This window comes from Dysidea avara, chromosome 1, assembly GCF_963678975.1.
Source record: "Dysidea avara chromosome 1, odDysAvar1.4, whole genome shotgun sequence".
Taxonomy (NCBI): Eukaryota; Metazoa; Porifera; class Demospongiae; order Dictyoceratida; family Dysideidae; genus Dysidea; species Dysidea avara.
The window spans coordinates 30,379,651-30,404,572 of record NC_089272.1 but is presented as its reverse complement, the minus strand read 5'-3'; the positions used below and the strand labels follow the sequence as shown (position 1 = coordinate 30,404,572).

At 38.4% G+C, this 24,922-nt stretch overlaps 1 protein-coding gene across 1 annotated transcript in view; it reads left to right on the top strand.

The window, feature by feature from the left end:
- LOC136261384 (adhesion G protein-coupled receptor L4-like) overlaps positions 1–24,922 on the top strand; it is a 200,593-nt gene that overhangs the window by 125,744 nt on the left and 49,927 nt on the right. Inside the window, exons 11-14 of the mRNA XM_066055389.1 lie at positions 11,422–11,698; positions 17,491–17,536; positions 18,298–18,378; positions 18,721–18,838. Of these exons, the coding sequence (XP_065911461.1) occupies positions 11,422–11,698; positions 17,491–17,536; positions 18,298–18,378; positions 18,721–18,838 (522 nt within the window). The remainder of the gene's footprint in view (positions 1–11,421; positions 11,699–17,490; positions 17,537–18,297; positions 18,379–18,720; positions 18,839–24,922) is intronic.

Below are 24,922 nucleotides of genomic sequence, written 5' to 3'. Positions count from 1 at the left end.
CTGTTTGAAAAGCACCTCTGCTATAAAATAACCACTGTGAAAAACATGGATGATTTCCGTTACAAAGGGAAGCTATCACATGCTATCACTAAAATGACACTTTTGCTGTAAGCAAAGATGAATATGACACAAAGGAGGACACTGGTAAGTGCATGAAGAATGCATTGTACATACTGCAGTATGCCAAAAGATGTCTCTTGAGCCGAAGCAATGTCGAACAGTGAAAAAAGCAATCCTGTAGCCTTAGCCGTTATCGAGTTACACTTGCCTGAAGGAATTGGTCAATCTGTCAGTCAGACATCAGCAGAAAATTCCATTAAATATATATACATACATATATATATATATGTACCACTCTGCGTGGGCAGTTCAAAGGCACCGCCAGTGCCATAATTTGTATATTGCACTGCTGCAGACCGCAGGGAGTGCATTATAACTTATAACACACTGGTTGTGGTTTTGTAGACCACAACGAGTGCATTATAAGTTATAATGCACCGACCGCAGTGCAATATACAGATATTGCACTGGCTGCGGTTTTGTGCAGCATAGCACAAGTGCCGGTGGCGAAGACCACTACGACACCTCACCTAATAGGTGGAAAGACACTTCACAGATCACTCGAATTCTTTTATAGCCTGACATGTAAAGGTCGATTGTGGGCCATAACGTCACCAACACGTATAATGTTTACAAGCAGCCAATGGCAATTGAAAAAGCCAACGCGGGTGGCCACAACTCTAGTCTATACATATATATAAACGTACTTATACACCTTACTAGTCTGGTGCTATCTTAGTCCAGATTAAACTGTAGTTCACTTCGACAATGACTCAATAAAACAAATATATTCTAAATAATACTAACCTTTACGTTCGATTGTGGTAACCAGTTTTGTCATGCCACCAGATTCGACTTTAGCCAGTGTGAATAGTAAGAATTAGACTAGTATCGTTTAGTAGTTAGGTTTTGTTTACTTAAACCATCTATTTAGCTGCTTTTTTCGCTCAAGAGAATCACTATGGCGATTAGTCTGGTGCTTAGTCTATATGGCACACTGGCATGCTGAGCACTACATGATGAGAGTCGAACAGCGAATGCAGGTTAGTGATGTAACCCATAGCGTACTAACTTTCAATATCTCAGGTGCCTGCAGTACTGCAGGGGGAACGTCATCACAACGTCCAGCTTGGTTACCCACAATCGATGTTAGAAACCTGGCCTTTATAAGTGTTACAGCTGTCTTTTGAGACTCTCCCCACCTATTAGGTGAGTGGTACATAACAGATACAACGTACACTCGTGCTCTGCCTGTATAAACGCACTTGCCTTCGGGCCTAATGGCCCTCAGGCTCGTGCGTTTATATCAGGCAGAGCACTCGTGGCCGTTGTATAACTATATAATATCAAGACACACGATAGTGTGTCGTGCGGCCCAAGAAGCCGGCGCGCCACACCGTAAGTATATTAACAGGAAGAAAGAAAACGCAATTTTCACACCTATGTAGCTCTGTGATCCCTTATCCGATTGGAACCAAATTTGCTGGAGACATGCCGCCCAGCTAGGGGAGTCTACATACCAAATTTGAAGAAAATCGCTCTAGCCATTTCCGAGATACGAGCGAACAAAATTTCGTTTTAATTTCTTCGTTTTTTTCTTCTTCTTCTTCATCTTCTTCATTTCGCACACTTCGCAAAATTCGCCATAAAACACAAATGCGTGCTCGGATTTGGCTGAAATTTGGCACACTTAAAGGGCTCATTAAGGCGGATCTCCATACCAACTTTGGTAGGAATCCGATGAATATTCACGGAGTTATGACCGATTATTTGCGTACAATAAGGTCGAAGGTCTGTCACGCCTACAGGGTAAACGCCTTGGAGGAATCAGTTGCAAATTGATATGTAGATGGAGCTACCATCGTAGGAGTGCCTTTTTGTGGTTTGAAAGGAATCGAGATAAAGACCATGGAGATATGACACGAAACCCAACCTGTGTCAAAATTACGCGATGGATTTTTATGAATAAAAAAAACTATTAGTTTTCGTATCTACCAGGCAAACCGCTTAGAGCAACGAGCTGAAAATCAGTATGTAGCTGGAATAATCATCATAGAAAGTCCTTGCAGTAGTACAGAAGAATCGGATTACAAATCACTGAGTTATGATTCGAAAGGCAACTAGGTGCAGCAAATGGGAGATCGAGATACTCTAATAGAACAGTCACCCTAATAAAGCATTCAGCTGCATTTATAATTTACTGAGTTATATTACATTGTAAGTTATTCTGTAGGAAATTCAGCTACAAACAAGTCACCCTGTAGTCAGATCAGCTAGAAGAAGGTACCAAATAGACAGTTCAGCTACAAATAAGCCATCATGTAGAGAGTTCAGCTCAAATAAATCACCCTGTAGAGAATTCAGCTACAAACAAATTGCCCTGTAGAAAGATCAGCTAGAAGAAGTTACCTTGTAGAGGGTTCAGTTACAAAGAAACAATCATGCAAAGAGTTTAGCTACAAACAAATCACCCAGTAAAAAGTTCTGCTACGAACAGATCACACTGTAGAGAGTTCAGTTAGAAACAAGTCATCCTGTAGAGAGATCAGCTAGAAGAAGTCACCTTGTAGAGAGTTCAGCTACAAAGAAACCACCATGTAAAAGAGTTCAGCTACAAACAAATCACCTGTAGAGAATTCAACTACAAACAAATCACCCTGTAGAAAGATCAGCTAGAAGAAGTTACCTTGTAGAGAGTTCAGCTACAAACAAATCACCCTGTAGAAAGTTCAGTTACAAACAAGTCACCCTGTAGAGAGATCAGCTAGAAACAAGTCATCCTGTAGAAAGTTCAGCTAGAAGAAGTTACGTTGTACAGAGTTCAGCTACAAAGAAACTACCATGTAGAGAGTTCAGCTGCAAATAAATCGCCCTGTAGAGAGTTCAGCTACAAACAAATCACCCTGTAGAAAGATCAGCTAGAAGAAGTTACCTTGTAGAGAGTTCAGCTACAAACAAATCACCCTGTAGAAAGGTCAGCTAGAAGAAGTTACCTTGTAGAGAGTTCAGCTACAAACAAATCACCCTGTAGAGAGTTCAGCTAGAAACAAGTCACCCTGTAGAGAGATCAGCTAGAAACAAGCCACCCGTAGAGAGTTCAGCTAGAAGAAGCTACATTGTAGAGAGTTCAGCTACAAACAAGTCACCATGTAGAGAGTTCAGCTAGAAAAAGTTACCTTGTAGAGAGTTCAGCTACAAACAAATCACCCTGTAGAGAGTTCAGCTACAAACAAGTCACCCTGTAGAGAGATCAGCTAGAAACAAGTCATCCTGTAGAGAGTTCAGCTAGAAGAAGTTACCTTGTAGAGAGTTCAGCTACAAACAAATCACCCTGTAGACAGTTCAGCTACAAACAAGTCACCCTGTAGAGAGATCAGCTAGAAACAAGTCATCCTGTAGAGAGTTCAGCTAGAAGAAGTTACATTGTAGAGAGTTCAGCTACAAAGAAACTACCATGTAGAGGATTCAGCTACAAACAAATCACCCTGTAGAAGGTCAGCTAGAAGAAGTTACCTTGTAGAGAGTTCAGCTACAAACAAATCACCCTGTAGAGAGTTCAGCTAGAAACAAGTCACCCTGTAGAGAGATCAGCTAGAAACAAGCCACCCGTAGAGAATTCAGCTAGAAGAAGTTACATTGTAGAGAGTTCAGCTACAAAGAAGCTACCTTGTAGAGAGTTCAGCTGCAAACAAATCGCCCTGTAGAGAATTTAGCTACAAACAAATCACCCTGTAGAAAGGTCAGCTAGAAGAAGTTACCTTGTAGAGAGTTCAGCTACAAACAAATCACCCTGTAGAAAGATCAGCTAGAAGAAGTTACCTTGTAGAGAGTTCAGCTACAAACAAATCACCCTGTAGAAAGGTCAGCTAAAAGAAGTTACCTTGTAGAGAGTTCAGCTACAAACAAATCACCCTGTAGAGAGTTCAGCTAGAAACAAGTCACCCTGTAGAGAGATCAGCTAGAAACAAGCCACCCGTAGAGAGTTCAGCTAGAAGAAGCTACATTGTAGAGAGTTCAGCTACAAACAAGTCACCATGTAGAGAGTTCAGCTAGAAAAAGTTACCTTGTAGAGAGTTCAGCTACAAACAAATCACCCTGTAGAGAGTTCAGCTACAAACAAGTCACCCTGTAGAGAGATCAGCTAGAAACAAGTCATCCTGTAGAGAGTTCAGCTAGAAGAAGTTACCTTGTAGAGAGTTCAGCTACAAACAAATCACCCTGTAGACAGTTCAGCTACAAACAAGTCACCCTGTAGAGAGATCAGCTAGAAACAAGTCATCCTGTAGAGAGTTCAGCTAGAAGAAGTTACATTGTAGAGAGTTCAGCTACAAAGAAACTACCATGTAGAGGATTCAGCTACAAACAAATCACCCTGTAGAAAGGTCAGCTAGAAGAAGTTACCTTGTAGAGAGTTCAGCTACAAACAAATCACCCTGTAGACAGTTCAGCTACAAACAAGTCACCCTGTAGAGAGATCAGCTAGAAACAAGCCACCCGTAGAGAGTTTAGCTAGAAGAAGTTACATTGTAGAGAGTTCAGCAGTTTAGCTGCAAACAAATCGCCCTGTAGAGAATTCAGCTACAAACAAATCACCCTGTAGAAAGATCAGCTAGAAGAAGTTACCTTGTAGAGAGTTCAGCTACAAACAAATCACCTTGTAGAGAGTTCAGCTACAAACAAGTCACCCTGTAGAGAGATCAGCTAGAAACAAGCCACCCGTAGAGAGTTTAGCTAGAAGAAGTTACATTGTAGAGAGTTCAGCAGTTTAGCTGCAAACAAATCGCCCTGTAGAGAATTCAGCTACAAACAAATCACCCTGTAGAAAGATCAGCTAGAAGAAGTTACCTTGTAGAAAGTTCAGCTACAAACAAATCACCTTGTAGAGAGTTCAGCTACAAACAAGTTATCCGGTAGAGGGATCAGCTAGAAGGATCACCTTGCAGAGAGGTCAGCTACAAAGAAATCACCCTGCTTCATCTTTTCTTCTTCATGTAGTAAAGAAAAAAATGACAGGTTAAAAAGCCCTAAAGCCGGCCATAGGCCGGCTTTGGGGTATACAAATGCAAAAAGAAGTGAAATCTAATCCAAAACAGCCAAGCTGTAAAAAAAGAGTGCGGCCCTGAGAAAGGCTATGGTGAAAAAAGATGTGAAATCCAAGGTGGCGGCCAAGAAATGGCTGTGATGGTAGGTTAATGGTAAAAAATTTTAATAACAACAATTCAGTGAATTTGGTGCCGCTTGGTCTTGGCACAAAATTCACTTGAATTGTCGTTATTAAAATTTTTACCATTAACCTACCATCACAGCCATTTCTTGGCCGCCACCTTGGATTTCACATCTTTTTTCACCATAGCCTTTCTCAGGGCCGCACTCTTTTTTTACAGTTTGGCTGTTTTGGATTAGATATATAATATTATATATATATAATATTAAATTTGTAGCAACTTGTTGAAAGCATTTTGCATCAATCTGAAAGCTTATTTAGGCTTGGTTTTACCTAACCAATACTGCCTCGTTGTTGTCAAGGAAAATTGAGGCTGGTTTTTGGGTGATGCTATTTCATGGGCCATGCCTACTCCTTTGTGGTCCTTACTATGCAGTACTACCATACTGTATGATAATACAGTCTGTCACACCTCCTCTTTTGTTTATCTGGTGGTCTTATCACTGCCCCTGACTGGCTTCTGGTAACAACTCTACTAGGTAGCTCACTGGAAGTTTCTAGCACCCTGCTCTCTCTTTGTGGAGTGTCTGCTGTTTGTCTAATTCTCAAATTAATTCTGTTTCTTCTTATCTGTCTATTGGGTGTTTGTAAGATGTACAGCAAGACCAGAGAGTGGATGCTTGTTGGATAACAGTCCCAGGTACATGGGAATTCTCGGTCTGAACCAACACAGGAGTATTGTCAGGTACTGGAGGAAGGGAATGAACACAGTGTCGCTTGTTGTAATGTTCACTCTGACTATAGTATGTACAAGTTGAGCTGGATCTTGTAAAAGAGCTAAAACTAAAAGTGGATTTTTTCTCAAAGAGTTGACATTTCAGCCAACCAGATGATTAGTGGTGACAGCAAAGGTGCCAATGACAGACATGCATGGTTTGGCTTCATTACAAGTTTGGGAAAGGACTGTAATGAACAGTGCACTTTTATGGCTTCCCACAGGAAATGTATGATGAAAAATTTGATTGGCCATAAATATTGTGTCAGACATTTGAACAAAAAGATTTTTAGCAGGTCAAGCGGTGCTGCAAATGAGCCAAATTTCAAGATCATGTGTAATTGCATCCATGAGATATTAGATGTTTTGAGGATCCAGTTGAACGCATACATACTATATAGATTTGTACTTTCCATAAAATTCTTTAAGTTGCTCAGTATGAGAGTCCACTGAGGAATAAAAGAGCTTTTCGGCTGTGCAACATCTGTTCTTATCCTACGTCCTTGAAGGAGTTCAGTTGGACTGAGATTACATCATTGCATTGGAGTGGCATGGTAGCTTAGCAGTGCCATGTAGGGATCTTTTGCATTCTGGAGGAGGTTTTTAATAGTACACACTGTTCGCTCAGCTTGGCCATTTTCCTGTGGATAATAGGAACTGGAGGTGATATGATGAAATCAGAAGGTTTCAGCAAATTGTCTCATTTCTGCAGATGTGAATTGTGGTCCATTGTCATTAATCAGGGTTACTGGAATGCCATACCTAGCAAAAATACGTAGGTTTGAGGAAGGAGATGACACCGGAAGTTGTTGTAGATTAGAGTTGCTCTACTTCAACAAATTGTGAGTAGTAGTCTACAAGTAGGATGTATGTTTTTCTTTTGAGATCAAACAGGTCCATTGCTAGCTTTTCCCAGGGATGACTTGGTAGTGAAGTACTCATTACTGTAGTGGCTCTCTCTGTGCACACAGGGCATGCTTTGATAAAATTGTCGAGAGTTCCTGTGATTCCTGGCCACTAAACTGCTGCTGATACTCTGGATCATCACTTCTGAAAGCCTTGGTGACCCTGGTGTATCTTTCTTAGTGTTTCTGCTCTCATAGCTTCTGGCACAACTATTCTTGAACTAAATAGGAGAAGATTGTCATTCACAGTGAGGCTAGAACAAACTTGCCAGTATTAACTGAGATCACCGTTAAGATCATTGCAATTTGGTCACCGTAGGTCACAGAACTGCATCAGTTAGGAACAAGTATGGTCCTCCCGGTCAGAGTTGGAGTCGTTGCACTACAAATGTAACCAATTACATATTACTTGTTACTTTTACATGATGTAGCACACTACAATTACATATTACTTACTGAAAAAAGTAACGAGTTACATATTACTCGCTACTCTGAGGGCTGTAATTAGTAACAATATTACATATTATATTTGTTCGTTACAAACTATAAAGTAAGTCCAACCTTCTAAATACAAGTTACCAGCCTACAACTACAAGTGACATGAGCGAGACACGTGTTTTTCTGGTGTAGTTCAGCCACAAATATATACTTTGTTGTTGTATCTTGGCCTCAAGGGCACTCCCCATACACTATCATTCTTTGTCCATGCCTATAACGCTATCTCCTGTCTTGTCTGGACCCAAAATGCAATCAATCACGTGCCTGGATATAATGCACCTTAAAAGGAAGTAACGTGTTACATTTGTTACAATTTCCGGATGTAATATCCGTTACACATTACTCACTACTTTGTCGTGTAACGTGTTGTGTTACTCGTTACTGTAAAAGTAAAATTATTATGTAACGCGTTACCCCCAACTCTGCTTCTGGTGACCCATATGATATGATTGAGGTAATCTTTAGTAGGAGGAAGGGTAGAAATAACAGATTGCACAAACATCTCGGTATCTGATGTTATTTCTTGTGTAAACATATTGATTGGTGCCCTTGAGAGAGTGTCAGCCACATATAGTGTCTTGCCTGGTACATGAAATATGGAATATTGAAATCTTGTAAGACATGAGTAAAAACGGAGAACTCTTGGTAGAAGAGAATCTAGTCTTTTGTTTCTCAAAAGTGGGGCTTGTGGTTTGTGGTCTGTCTTAAAAATGAAGGGCTTTCCCAGCACGTAATCAGAAAAGTTTTCAGCAGACCAAACTAGAGTCAGAACATCTTTTTCAATTTGGGCACATCAATATTCAGTGTCACTGAGACAACGTACAGGAGGCAAATGCCTCTCACGATTCTCCTGATGCTGTAGGAGAGCTGCTCCCAAGCCATGTGCTGAAGCGTTTGCACTTTTTAGTTTCCAAATTAAGGGCATAATGAGCAAGGCCCTGTGGTGAGACAATTTCCTCCTTCATCTTGTGGAAAGTTTCTTCATGATAGGGAGTCCACAACCAGCAAAGGTTTGACTTTAAGAGCTCATGAAGAGGTTGGCTTATCTCAGCTATTTGAAATGAATATTTGTTAAGCTGGTTAATCATACCCATAAATCTCCGGAGTTCTCGGTAACTGTCATGGGAGACTTTTATCTTTTGAATATGGAGGCTTCTGTTTTATGAGGGTCTGGAGATATACCATTAGCATCTATGTCATGACTTAGGAAAACAATTCTAGAACATGAAAATTGGCACCTATCTCTGTTAAGAGTAAGTCCAGCTGCTTGTATCTTTTGAAGAACTGCATGGAGGCAGTCATTGTGTTTTGCTTGGTCTCTCCTGGACACTGCTGTGGTACATCGTCAACATGACACACAACTCCTGGAATATTATCATTATTAATATTTCACTCTTATGACACTGGAAGTGTTCCGGTGCACCGGTGATTCCAAATGGGAGCTTATTGAAGCAAAAGTGACCCTGAGGTGTTATAAAGGTAGTCAAAAGACATAATTCTTTGGCTAATGGCACTTGCCAGAAACCACTTTTGGTGTCTAACTTGCTAAATACTTTAGCTCCATTCATTTGGGTTAGTGTGACATCTATTTTAGGCATTGGAAATACTTCTCTCTTGACACTTTCATTCAGTGACCTGAAATCAACACAAATATGGATAGATCCTGATGGTTTGGGGACTACCACCACAGCTGCACACCATGATGTTGGTTCAGTGACTCGAGAACTCACTCCTAGGCTTTCCATCCTTTTGCAGTTCTTAGTTAACTCTTTCATGTAATGGAATTGGCACATTTCTTGGTGTAAAGAGGGAGAAGGGCTGAGCCTCGGATTTCAAGTTAGTATCATATTCTCCCTTGAAGGTACCCAATCAATTGAAAAGTGCTGGGTACTGGTCTGGAACATTCAACTCAACTGCATTGATTCCAGTGATTATCTCAAGTTCTGTAACTCCCAGACAACAAACACTCATTGAACACTGGATTTGTCATTGTAATGAAGTGTCATCTGGCTTTCGCCGAGAACATCAAGAGATAAGCAGTTAGCTCCCCGTAGTGTATGTGGTGATTTCTGAAGCTGTGCTACTGGATTGAAAAAAGTATGATAAGTCTCCTCTGACAGTGCCGTCACCTTTGCTCTAGTGTCCACTTTGAACAAGACTGCATTACGTCCAACTAACACAGTGACATTCTATTGAGTAGCATTTGTGTTAGTGATGGTGTCAAGGTAAAGAGTGTCAGCACTGAGATAAACCGTATCAAAATAAGGATCATTACAGTAACAGTTATTTTGCTTTCCGATTGTTGACATGATGGGGGTAGTAAGCTCTCCCATGGTTTTTGACAGACACTGAGAACTAAAATGCCCTTTTCTATTGCAGCAAAAATATGTAGCATTACTAGCAGGGCAAACTTGGTGGGGATGTGAAGACTTTCCACAGCATATGCAGTATTTGGCTTGGGTAGGTAATGCTTACCTGGGTGTTACCTGGCTAGAATTGCCTGGAATTTTCTTCCCTTGTGTTGACTTGTTCACATACACTGGTTCTAGAGTTTCACTTTGAGTATCTCTATTGCACTTAAGTATACTTTGTTGCTGTTGAATTGCCTCCCTTTGTCGGATAAATTTCTTGGCTTGTTTCAATGTGAGGTTTAACTCAATTTTATAAGCACTTTGAGAGCAATATATTTCTTATACCCACAACTAGTCGATCATGATCATCATTCCACCATACCTGTACGCTGTACTTGCACCCTTGTGCTAGTTGATGTACAGTAAAACTGTAATATAATCTCCAGCCAATTCCTTCGATTGAAATGAGCTCTTTCAAATATGACATTGTGTCTCATTTTAAAATATTCATCAAACTTCTCTACTACCTTCTTGTACTTTTTCTATCCTCGTCTGAGATTCGAGTGGTTGTCAAGATATCATATGCATCATCGCCTAAGCAGTAAAGAAATGTACTGGCTTGGCATTTGTCACTCTTCTCTGACAGTCTGGAGGCCATTAGATATTGTTCAAATCTCTTCTTCCATTTTGGCCACTCATCCGTTTTAGTAAAATAGAACAGTGTTGAAGGTTTTAATAACAGCAACACTTGCCATCGAATAATCCCACTTCTGACACCATGTATTGTCAGTGATTAAGGTTGTACATATGGATAAAAGTCACACTGGTTCAGCAACAAACTACCAACAATTCTTATTAAAGCACACTGTACATATGTCACAATATTGGGAGATGTATGTAAATTACAACATACGCAATAATACATCATTACAATATAATACAGTCTGCCATACATAGTTGGCAATTTATGCAAGTTACGATTGAGATACTCTAACATTGTAGCAGCTTAACTGCTCAAACAGAGCAGTTGGTGGAATAATTTTTACTAATGCAAAGTGACTAATCATCTTGCCAACTAATAGCTACCATTCCTGTCTAATTTGTAGAGAAATTCTGAAGAGAATAACTATAAAAATTTTATTCTGACACCCACATTGTACTTCCATTTCTTTTTGCTGCTAGTGTGAAGTACTGTAGCTGTGTAATGTGAACTTGGTGGCCTGGTATCAACTGGGGGAAGCAGCTGTAAAACATTGATGGGTTCCTAGTGTTAATTGGGAAGCAAATTCCCAACTTTCTGTTTCACTGGTTGTAGAGGTCATATTAAGTGGAATTTCAGGTTCTGCAGCCTCATGCACTCTGTAATACCTGATAGTCCTCCTATATATCTGTTACTATAATCCTGTTTTAAGAGGATTTGCCTACACAAGACTTGAGTGCCTGAGAGTGGTGTATAGGTATCCCGGTTCTGGTTCATTGGGGGAAGGGCAGGGGACAGGGACAGGATAAATAGCTGGAATGGCTGCTGGCGGCTTTGTTTTGTGTATGTGTGTGTGCGCGTGCGCGCGTGTGTGTGTGCGTGTGCATGCGTGAGTGTTTGCACATGTGTGTGTGTAGTATGCTTGTACATAAAATGCACTGTATGCATATAATTTTATTCACATGTAGGTTTTGTAACACGCAATTGCTCAGAGGATGGTAACTGGGAAGAAGTACAGGATGTTACAAATTGCTACTCAGCTGAGCTTTCAATTCTTCAAGATGACTCAAGGCAACTAAATGAATACTATTTTAGTGGTGATGAAATTGACAGCACACAGTATCTTAGTTTATTGAATTCATCCTCTGTAAGTAGAGATCTACGTTCTCGTACTGACAACTCTTCCATTCCTCTGGTGCCACAAGATCTCAATGTTGCAAATAATATCTTGCATACAATGATAAGGTAAATGTTCTTCTACATGATTATTGATACTGTATGACAAAATTATGTAGGTCAAATGTATGAGGTAATTAAAGGTTACTTATAATTATGTGACATCAAATAAAGCTAAGCCTTTAAAACCGTGCTGTAATAGGGTTAAATGTTGCAGCTACATTCTATTAATCTAATGTCAAAAATCAGTGTGACCACTATTCAAGGGTGGGCACTATTCAGGGATGGCCACTATTCAAGGGCAGCCACTATTTGAGGGTGATATTTATAGCATAAGCAGGCTTTAAAGTGTAATGACTTTTCAGTATAGAAAATTGTTGTCATAAGAAGAGTATGTACTTACTTAATACATGTTTAGTAGCACTAGCACGTATCACTGCAATATGCACTAAAAGGAATTAGTAGCTACATAGATGAAGAATGATATGGCTTCTAGGTACACAACTATTGTTCTTCTCCTTACTAAGAATATTACTAAATATTGCAGTGGGATAGTCCAGCTCACCTTCTAACCTAAAGATTAGCAGAAAAGAACAATTGAGGACTGTGGATATAAATAATAGCCTCAAGGACAGCATTAATGCTCTATTTTTAAGGGAACAGTGGAGCCACTATTCAAATGTGGCGAGTATTAAAACTACACCTGTATGGTGAAAATACAGTACGGTGTATATAAACCTTTAATAGTGACCAAACAGGGGAAGTAGAGCAGATGAAAGACTTGTGTGGAGGGGGGGGGGGGGGGGGGAGGGGGATTTTTGGCAATGAAATTTACACAGCAGAGGTTGAAGCATATGAATGGTACTCATGGGGTTCTGGAGAAAGCTTGCCCACCAGGAAAATAATTACATTTAGAAGCTCTGAGCAAGTATTTAGACAATCTAACCAATAAATCAAGTAGCCGCTCACAATTTTTAAAGGTGACTGTTCTATTAGAGAGATTAACTATTTAGTAGAGCAGCTAAGCAATGAAATTATTTGTGATAAAAGCACCACATTTTCTGTGGTAGTTGAGTAAAATATATCAAATCATTTGAGATACTGTACTGTGCCACATCAAAACCATTGCCTTAGAGCATGTTTCAAAATTTTTAAACTAGGTTATAAGCCTATTTCTAGCTGGCAAGGAAACCATACAAGCAGTGGCGTAGCTACCATTGAGGCAACCGAGGCAGTTGCCTCAGTAATAAATGCTCAACAATTCAGGCTGAGCAAGCCTGAGTTTTGGCACCCCAAAGTTCTACTCAAACATTACTATGTAGTATTACTGTACCACACATAATAGAATCTATAGCTGTAGTACTAAGCAGGCTGGAGCCCATGGTGACACAGCCCTGGACCATTTTTCAGCCACTTAAATTTGTATGCAGAAAAAGATTGAGATACTCTAATAGAGCAGTCATCGTAATATACTCTAATAGAGCGTTCACTGTAAATTATAGTGCCATGCAATTGCTCCACTCAGTCTAAATTGTCTTTAACCTACGTTTCGAAAGTGTTCCAATGAATCAACTGCACGGCATTGCATTGAGCTCATTGATCATCATGAAATAGCCTCCACATGCCATTTCAAAGCATATAATTTTTATTTTCGAAAATTTCCTTGAGGGTGCATGCCCCCAGACTCTCTAGCTTGACATACTACTTTGCAGGACTGCTGCCACCAGGCAAGGAAGCCATACTTGGTGTGCAAAGTCCCACAGCCTTGACCTACAGTATCTGAAGACATATAAGTTGTTCAAAATTCCTGTTCTAGCTTGAGTAATCACGTCCAATTTTGGATCCCATCCGATATTAGGTGAGTTACTCTAATATGAAATAGTATGAATTAGGCAAATGTTGTACCAAGTTTGGTGCTTTTATCAAAAAGGCGAATGATTGTACGGACACAATTACTAGAGCTACAACAGGAATTTTCGAACAACTTGTATGTCTTTAGATAGTTCGAGGCTGTGGGACTTTGTACACCAAGTATCAGCTTAATCAGCTTCTTTGTCTGGTAGCAGCAGACCTGCAAAGTCATTTCCAATTAATATTATTATTTTATTTATTATTATTATTATTTAATTTTGCTGTGAAAACTTCACAAACAGAAGAATATACACAGATATAATAAATAATGTTAGCTATTGATTGCAAAATAATAGTTATGTAGCAGAGATTTGAATATGTCAGTGTTTTCCGCTTCAAAGATGTAGCGAGGTAGTGCATTCCATTGCCTTGATGTTGATGGTATAAAGGAGTACTTGTAGGTATCAATGTTACAAAATGGTTCAATGAGTCTGAACATATGGCATGATCTGGTCTGTAGCTGGTACTGTGATGTCTGCAGATAAAACTCAGGTATGTATTCAGGTGGTAAATAAACATTTTGTTTAATACGTATAATCCAGAATAAAAGTCGATTCACAGACACCCACAGTTTACAAATCACACATTAAATACATTTAATCAACAGCTTTATATCTTTAATGTGTAGAGCAACTCATCTACTCTCTAAATATCCCCCAGTTTATAGCTAATGTGCCAAAGTAGGGACTTTCCCACTGAGCTATGCTGTAATACCATCATTCATCTCTTGTTTTATAGCTTTTTATTGCATTGCATAGATCCCTACTTCATTTTTAAATTGACAATTTAAAAATACTAGTACATGATTGTGTAAACCTATACATCAGCTTAAACATGTCACTCCATCTTCAATATGGGTAAAAAACAGTATACAGTTACTTTACTGGACAGTGTTTTTTTTTTGTTCTAGTAGGGACTTTCCCACTAAGCTATGCTGATATAACATCATTCATCTCTTGTTTCACTCTTTTTATTGCATAGATCCCTACTTCATTAAAATAATTAACAATTTTTAAAATGCTAGTTTGTTCAGTTTTTGTTGTAGTACAGCTAGTTACAGTGTAACTTATGACTGTTCTATTAGAATGTCACACAAGACTGTTGCATTAGAGTGACTGTTCTATTAGAGTATCTCTAGTCAACCAAGGGGTGTGCAGCTAGCTAGACCAATTAGGGGTAAGGTAATCTTGTTTACTAGTAAATAGCTAGTCTATTCAGAAGTGTGGCACTCTATCACTATTAGTCCATCTAGATATTTGATGGGTGTGGTCACAAACCTATCGCGAACTGGATCCCAACTGCGAAGTTGCAGATATCTAGCTAGTATACATCTTATAGTAGTGCCAGCTTCCGAAATCCAGCTCTGAAATAATTCTGTGGAGTCTATGCAATATTATTATGTTGCTGAAAGAAAGTGTTGATATGGAAATTAACACCTCGATATGGTTTTGTTGGATGAAGAAGACGAGCAGCCTGATTGAAGATAAAAGAAATGACAAGGCGCAGAGGGCCTACACTCATCAGAACCTAAAAGGCACAACCCACTGGTAGGGTCCATAATCCGAAAAATCAACTCTTACAAATTGATCCCTCTACCATTGTGGAATGTTCATTGTAGTATCCCATTGCTAGATCCACCATCAAACCGGAGACATGATTGTTGTCTTCACAGAAATGTCATTTTTAGTATCTCACGATGCAAAATTATTATTTTTAATTTTGTGCTTCACACAAAGACCAGATGAAACTTGCCACTTAGCCAGATCATATCCAGAGTTGTTGTAGTTAAAAAGTACACACAGTAGTAAGCAAATGATTTGCTGGGTGAACGGCACAGGGTTGCTTTCTTTGAAAAAACAGACAAAGAAATATGAATTTTCGATTTCAAACTACCCTACCACCCAGGGCAAGAGAAGCCAACTCTTCTTCATAGTGTTTCGATATGGTTGGGTGCATAGTCTGTTTATGCTGTTAGTTTGGAAAAGATCTAAGACTTCTCACCATCTGGATGATGAGCACCAAAATTTTATGCAGCATCAAAGAGTTGTGTCACGTTTTCTATCCATTTCCAGCAATTCTGCAGCCACAACAATAATTATTTATTGACTAAAACTATGGCAAAAGATGTCTCTGGATGTTTGGTAGCAGCGGTTGTCAATTATAATTTTATCCATAGCTTCCATGCTTTGCTCTAAGCTCTGCACCACAGCAGGCAGCTAAATCGTCCAAATTTGACTTCACCTCTCACGGTCCACAGCAGCTTCAAATCTTTAATAGATCACCTTACATCACCATTATATTGCAAAATATCCCAAAACAAACCAAAAAAGCACAAATATTTCTTTTCGATTTGAGCTGAGTGGAGCTCCTGGTGCAGCTGCTGGTATGCTACATCATATGAAATCACAGAAACACCTACTGCTACTACTACCAAACTTTTTGGACCATCATTTATCATCCTTCTAAACAAAATTTGGTGGCCAGTGTGGCATAAGAAGTACTGGAAAGGACTTTGGTACCATTGCAAGAATCCCTGGGAATGACGACCCAAGGGGTCCACAACTCCCTTAAAATCTCATACAGCCCTCTTTGAAATCTTGTTGAAATCTCTCCTTTTGAAATCTGAAATCTCTGAAAAATTGTTATAAAGTCCCGTATATTTCCTGTATACTTCCATATTTGCAGCATGATGTATGCTATGTCCAGCATCCCCACGAGTTTGCAGAGAACTTGAGAAAGAATTCTGCATATTTCCGTATGCTACGTATAAAATGATGCTATTATTCCAGATATCAAAGATTTCAAACGTTCTGAAATGTTGAAATCTTGCCTTAATTTCTTGAAATCTTGAAAAATTGCAAAGATTTGAAATCTTGTACAGGATTTTTTGTAGTTGCGGACCCCTTGTGATGACCAAAAACTTTGACGTTCTTTACCAAGATGGTGAGAACTTACAGATCTTTTCCAAACCAACAGCATAGAGAGACTATGCATCCAACCATATCAAATCACTCTGAGGAAGAGTTGGCTTTTCTTGTCTTACTCTTGGCTGGTAGGGTAGTTTGAATTTGAAAATTCATGTTTCATTTCCTGATTTTTGAAAGAAAGCAACCTTATGCCAGGAACCCAGTGAATCATTTGCTTATTGCTGTACGTAGCTTTTAACTAAAATAACTCTAGATAGTATCTAATTAAGTAGCAAGTTTTATCTGGTCCTTTCTGTGGAGCACAAAATTTAAAAAAAATTTCATCCCCCAAAATACTGAAATTGGTATTTCTGTAAAGACAACAATCATGCCTCCAGTGGATCTAGCAATGGGATACTAAAATGAACATCCCTCAATGGTAGGGGGATTGATTTGTAAAAGTTGATTTTTTAGATTGCGGACCCTACCACTGGTGTGTTTGTTATTGTGGCATAAAATGGTGGCCAATTGGTACTTCTTTTGGCCTCTAGGCTTGCGACTGTGGTCAGGCAATGAGTGAGTGAGTGAGGCAGACCAAATTTCAACTTTTTTCGATTTAAAAAAAAACCTATATCCAGTCACCAGTAAGTGTTTGTTTTTTTTTAATGCTGTATTTCATGTTAGATGGACTGATATTATTCTGTAAAGGTATTTTTGTGATGTAAGATGTCTCTAGGATGATTTTTGAAGGCAGCATTTTAGGCGGCGCACATCATTTTTGAGGGATCCTTACTTAAACAGTACTACCGTACTGTTTGATACATTTTAAAAGTATAATTATCACAATACACAATACATGTGTGACTAAGCCTGCTAAAATGAACTAAATCTAACTGTTTCAATGTGAAAAAATGCAAATATTCTATTCCAAATCTATGATTTTACTTTTTATGTGATGGGGCAGTAGTTAGTACACACATTCCCTGTTTTCACAGGCACAGGCACAGTCTCATTCTATGTCATGTATACCTGTAATTCTCATAGTTTATTGGGATATGATGAAACAGAGGATGTTTCTACTGTTGCTAAGGTAATGTGACCTATGGTACAATTGATTTTGCTGTACAGGGGTATAGTGGATGTTTATATGCTATAGATAGAGGCTCTAGCCCAGATATCAAGGTAGATACATCACTGTGCAAAGTACACTCAGCAGGTTAAGCATGCTCTCTCTAAAGGGCTCTCATGGGAGCATGCTTTCACAAGAAAGTTTGGAAATTTTAACTGAGAATAGGTGCTAACTGTTCTATTAGAGTATCCTTACCAAAAGCAATTAATGAGGAGCATTCCTGGCCTATTATTGTGATGCTGCACATACGTATCTACACATACCAACCATCATAATGTGTACTGAAATATCATCCACTGCATGTATTTTGTTTATGTAATGCACAGTGCCACATCATTTAATTTAGTAAGTTGCAGTAATGCAGGGGTGAAGGAAGATATTTAACTTATGGGCACTCAGTGGTTAATCTGAAGACAAAAAAAAAGATCTCAAGCTGATAGCAATGGGTGCATATTCTATTGCTGATAATCAAAATCAATATTTATAACTACGTAGTTGACTACACTACTCTGAATGAATACTGTGACTTCTTTATTAGAGTCATTGACTGCTCTATTAGAATATCTCGATATTTTCAGTAATATATGGTACAGTGTGCTGACACCATTTAGTTACACCACTGGAAATATTTATGGATGTCCAAGCACCCGCTTCCTGCACCCCTGTAATGCAAAATTAACATTTGCATTGAACCATTATTGTATGTGCCTTTGTTTTCTAAGGATCTATCATCTACCATCAGCAATCTATTGAATGCATCAAACATGGTCACTTATGAATTTGTGAATAATGATCAAGATAAGGTACAGTATAGTGTACAACACTGCTACATTCATTAAAAGATTTGTCAACACGCCATTAAATCCTCACCTTGAATATTAAACTATTTGTCATCAGTGACAAGTTTATTAATGGGACTATGGAGCATAGATTTAGGGCTCATTCATTACACCTGTGGCTTTTTTTTGAAGTATTACAGCTGCTTTACTTCAACAGTTGTAACTTATTGTACATGTAGCTCCTGTAGTCTATCATGTTCATGTTTATAAATTTGTGCATTATTGCGTTTCAGTAACGTTTCATATTCACAATATTCCTGCATTTAATCAATTTGATCATTTTATTATTAAATGATTTTATTACAGGACAAGCCTAATGAGGCTGAATCACTTTTCAAAAATATAGAAAGCTTTGCTAGTACATTTCGATCAATCCTGGAATTATATCAACTCCATAATGTATCATTTAGTGATCAAAACTTTGGTAAGACATGTTGCATGGAATTGATGTTCTCTGTGAATGTACAGTGTAATTGACACATTTCAAATTAGTCAAGGACAGCTATGTATTTGTAGAAAGCAGCAACTACATTAAAGTGTTCAACATCGAGACACGCGGTAGTGTGTCGTGCGGCCTAGAAAACTGGCACACCACATTGTAAGTTCAAGACATATGGTATGTTGTTTGGCCAAGAAAGCTGGTGCACCACACCATGAGTATGTTGACAGGAAGAAACAAAACAGCTATTTCACGCGTGCATAACTCCGTGATCCCTTCTCCAAAGCGCACCATTTTTGCATTATAGTTGTCCACCAGGTAGGGTAGGTTACACAGCAAATTTGATTGAATTCACCACAGCCATTTGCGAGATATGGACGTTCAAAATTTTATTTTAATTTCTTCGTTTTTTCTTCTTATGTCATACGGGGACTATGGGGGGTTTCGATTTCTTTTTGCACACTTTGCAAAAATTGCTATAAAATGCAATCGTTTATCTCAATTGCCTCGATCTGTGGCACAAATGAAGTGCGTGTAATGGTGGATTCACCCACCAAGTTTGCTGTGAATCTGAGGAATATCCAAGGGGTTATGAGCATTTATTCACATAAAAAATATTAAACTTCTGTCACAGCTACAGGGTAAACTGAGTATAGGAATAACTTGAAAATTGATGTGTTGATAGGCTGATCATTGTAGCAGTGCCTTTTGATAGTTACAGTGACAAAGTTATAAAGCAAAAACTAAACAAGTGTAAAATTGTGGGATCAAGCTACTCTAATAGAGCAGTCACTGCAGGGTTAAAAAGGTGTACAAAAAATGCCGGAAAAGAACCTTACCAGAGTTTGCACCAGGTACCTCAATACCCAACACCTGCAACCTTAACCACTGAACCACTGCTATTTTGACTGATCACCTCACTTAATTTCTGCTTTATAAATGATTTCTAGTTTAAATCTGCTTATAATTAAACGCTTTTAATTTCATAGATCTACTACTACGTAGAAGTACTAGATTGTTCTAGAACATTCTATGTATGTTTTATTAGAGCTCCTCAAAAATGTGTACTCTATTATAATACAATAATATTATCAAATGTGACCGGATTTGCAAAATGATACCTTTTCCACACATTTTACATACCAGCAAACAAAATGATGTAACACTTGACTCCTTATACTGATTAACTTCTTCTTAGTATCCAAATATAGCCAGATACTGTAGCTACACTAATGGAAAATTTCAGGCAAGTATATAGCATGATAAAAAAATTATGAAGGTTCAAAGTTCAAAAAAATGGGTCAAATGTTGTGTGTGAAAAGGTATCTTTTTGCAAATGTGGTCACAAATATTGAATTAAATCATATAATGCAATACATTTATAAGTGTGTCTTCGATAATCATCATTGTGTCTGCATAGAAAAGAAGAAATGTGGGTATAAACAAACCCCAGTCAGCAATAGGCTGGTTTTGGGGCCTTATAAAATACAAAAAGAAGTGAAATCCACACAAAACAGCCAAGTTGTGAAAAAATAGTGTGGCCTTAAAAAGCCTGGATGACAAAAGTTGTCAAATCAAAGGTGGCGGCCAAGAAATAGTTGTAATGATATAAGATTTTAAAAATAACTGTGTGCATTGTTAATTTGTTAGCATTAACATCATTTCAGCCATTTCTTGGCTGCCATGTTTGATTTCACAACCTGTTTCACCCAGGCTTTTTAAGGCCGCACTATTTTTTCACAGCTTGGATGTTTTTGTGTGGATCTAAATTACATCTTACACAGTCGTTGTTGCACCTACACAATATACTGTACATAAGTGCATAGCGCATGTAGTCTCAAATGGTAAATACCACATGTGTAAAGAAATACAACGTGTTTTATGCGAGTATCTTTGAGAACTTGTAAATACAGTATCTAGTAGGCATACGTAGTATTCAATCAACTGGAAGAGTTACAACAATATATCAAGACTCATGGTAGTGAGTCGCGCAGCCAAGAAACTACAAAGCGCGCACCACAATTAAAACACGTGGCGACTACTATGAGCTATTTACGTGTAGGGACGGTTTCACAATATTAGCCCTGAATTGTGCAATCTTTCTCAATAGGTTTATACTGTGTTTTGTGATTTTAAAAAACTTGGTGTCATCATTTTCTTGTCGCAACCTCTTAACAAGCATATTTAGATATGATTTACTCAATTTCTCGCCGTGTGTTTCAGCTATCGTCACATTATACCACTCAATACACTCATGTTTCTACAGTCCATCTGGCACTAACGTTATCTAGTACTGGATCGCCTCTACACTTATTTTCTTCATTCAAACCTCTAATCCCTACAATAACTTTTAAAGACATGATGTGGACACAAGCCGTAATGTCTGACAAATAAGTTGTGAAAGCATGCAGAGCAGTAAGTTACCTTGGGAAGGCTTTTTAAGCAGAAATATTTTCGACTCCATTCAGTGCCACGCCTTGTGCGAGCATTTATAATCAGCAGATGTCTTAAAAACAAGGTGTGAAAGTGTAGAGAACGTACAGACATCAGGGAAGGTGTAAGTCACTAGTTAAGACTCCATTTAGTGCCATGCACCATACAAGAATTATATTGAAAGTTGTGTTGAATGACCAAACCTCATGTACAGTCACAAACCACATTTCAGACAAAAAGGTGTTGCTGTACAGTGTGTACATAATGAAAACCACGGCACAAGCTCCACCTTAATTAGTGCTATGTGGAAGTGTGAAACCTCCATGGATGTGTGAAACTGCCGTGCCAACTACAAACAGAAAATGAGGCAATTCTATTTGCAGATAAGATGGCTGCGAAATCCATGAAATTTTTTGCCTTACGGTAAACATATATAACTGTTACGATGGTATTACAACATGTTAATAAACATCACATCAAATAGTTAACACCAAAAATGATGATGATGATGTAAGTGGCAAATGATAAGAGAGCCACGGCTATTTGGTACTTGGTCCATACACCTTGTCAGCAATCCTGAAATTCACTTGATCTCAGTTGCTGTCTGTTCCCAAATTACACACCATGACCATATCCGATTGCTAACACGTAAGCTAGATGGTATGTAAAAACCGTTAGGTGGGAATTAAACTAAACTCTGGATACTTTGAAATTCCACAACATTTTGAATGACCTGGGCATTAGTTTAATTCCATCATAACAGTATGCCTTATCCTGGAAATCAGGAAACATGAGATGATACAATATTCCTTAGTATATAGACTGACCTGGAAATTCACGACACCCTTGATGTCACTACAGTTACATACACTGAAGTACAGAAGAGAACACACAACTCCTCTGTTAACTGAAATTCTCAACACTCTGATATAAGCTCCTTCCAGGTTCCAAAATTACATACCACGAACTACTAATGGGTAAACCACTATGACCAGATAGCCTGCAAAATTGACAAGTGGGCAATGCACCTAAAATATGGGTATAGTAGAACCTCTCTTATCCAGGCAGTCTGGTACATTCTACTGTCCATATCTCAGAAATATCTGTAACTAAGAAATGTGTGCTACTAAATACAAGTAATGTGATTGCTATCAGTGGTGTAGTTTAGTGGGCAGTGGGGGAATTCACTACAGAGCACTCATGGTCACTCCCCTAGGCTGTAAATATGCAATATCATCTAGCAACCAAGTGTTAGTTATTAGTAGTAGAACAAACAAGCCACCAAATGGGTAAACAACAACTTTTAAGCTCTATCCTTGTGTTTCATTTAAACCAAACTTCATTCTGGATAATAGAAGTCTGGATAAGTAAGCAGACTCACCTGGAATCCACAACGTCCTTGATGTCACTACCGTCCACGTACACTTAACAATTGAGAGCTACAAAAGGAATGCGAATAAAATTCCTCTGTATGTAAACCAACCTGAATCTTTGATCTTAGTTCCCAAGTTATGTATGCACCATGACCACATTCAACTATTACTACGGCTAGTGGGTGATCCTTGAAATTCAGAAAACACCTGAGATAATAAACAACTATATTCCTTAGTATATTATATGTAGACTGACCTGGAAATTTGCAACACCCTTGATGTCACTACAGTCTATGTACACTTGATTTGAGAACTACGAAAAGAACACACAAGATGCTACAATTCCTACAAATGACGCATTTGGGAATTTACAAGTTGGCTGGTTTTAACAGGTGACTACACGGAGACCTGATTATACAGGTTTCACTATGCATTAATTTAGGTTAGACCAGTGTGCAGTGTAAATGAGTTCATACAAACATTACACATGTTACATTCATCTACTTCTTCCACCTGCAGCCAAAGTTCCCAGACTTTTGACGATGTAAGTGGCGTTGCCTTGTCGACAAACCTGCCATGAGGATTTTGCTGCTACTTAGAACTTTTTAGTGAATTTGCACTGCACACCTCTAAAAAACCTATCACATAAATGCGGTTACCTAGTGTGTGGCAATGTGACACTTTCACACCAACTTTATCTTTCTTCACTCCTCATTTTGTTCTCTTATCCTTCAAGCGGTGTGCATCACATTAAAATTAGTCTAAAGTATGCCTTACCACTGAAATCCAGTTCAATACCAAAAAATGCTTTTTATCAGTACTACAGCTTTACTTCTCTGCCTCGACTTGGACTGTCATTAAACATTCAATTTTAAACTGTGCATCACGTGTTTCCGCTTGAGGTGTTACAGGGACTTTTCAAGAGACTTCGCCTAAATAGACCATGTGATAATTATCACAATGCGGTACATGTACTTTTATAATAGTATTATTATTATAAGCTGTCAAGAATTTTTTGTGTGCTGTTAAAATCATTTGTGTGATGGTTGTGGGGCAAAGAATGTGAGAGGAACTGTGATAGTCAGTAGGAGTAAATCCCACCCTAGCCGTGCCTATAAGGGCATTAACTAGCTTTATCTTACAGCTACTGTATGTTGCGGATACATCAAGGGCACCAGAGTAAAAGTAAAAGTGGTAGCTAAGGTCCCTACTGATATAGAGGCCAGGATAGTTGAACAAGAGGTCATTCACAAAAAAGCTCACCTTGGTGTTTATCCTTTTTTTCCTCAACTCTTAAAATGTGGAACAGTTTACCAGTTACAGTTATTGAAGCAAAAAATGAAGAAGATTTTAAGAAGAGAGTATTGAAATATTTTTGTATTACCCTAGCTACTGTATAAATTTTGTGTAATTGTCTGTATCTGTGCATATAGATACTCCATTTTGGGAAGTTCGCACATTATTTGATATAAATAAATAAACATGCAATGATGATAAGGTGGCTTATTATTCTGCTGAACGGGCAAGGGAGTCTGCATGGGGGGTGTTCCCTCAGCATAGCATAAGTACTGCAACTCTTAGTTTTAATTTGACTGCTACATCAAGCTAGTTTGAAAGTTTGTTTAATTTCAGTGGTGATCAAGGCTGTGGTCTCATGCACTGGTTGCATATACTGTACTCTGGTGTCTTTTTGGGTTTGTAGTACTGCATCTCCCCAGGTCTTGATGATGGATCATGAGTCCTCTAATCCTTTCTCTGCTACTCCAATCCTGAAGCTGTGACCGCAGTGTTACAAATGGTTATGTGAAAATAACAATTAATTAAGGACTCTCTATAGTAAAAATAAATAATATTTTAACTTTCGTTCAAGTTGTGTATCCATGCAATCTATATACATTATTACATTTGTATGCTCAATATATACATTCAGATAGTATGAGAAATGTGCATGAGGTAGCTCTATAGCTAAGTTTTATTACTGAATTATCTGATGCCTTATTGCTTTACCTCCAGCCTCTACATCTTCTATAATGTGATCTAGAAAATCCACAAGCCTTCAGTAATTGTGAATCCAGTAACACAAAATAAGAACACCATGAACTATTTAGACACTCATGACTTGCTAATTACGCTAGCTTAATTTTGAGCATGCATAAGTTGCCTGAAGTATGATTTACTACAGATGTGAGATACTGCATTAAATGTCAGATAAATGTACTCTAATAGAACAGTCAAAAGCTAGCTGTGTAGTAACTTTAAACTG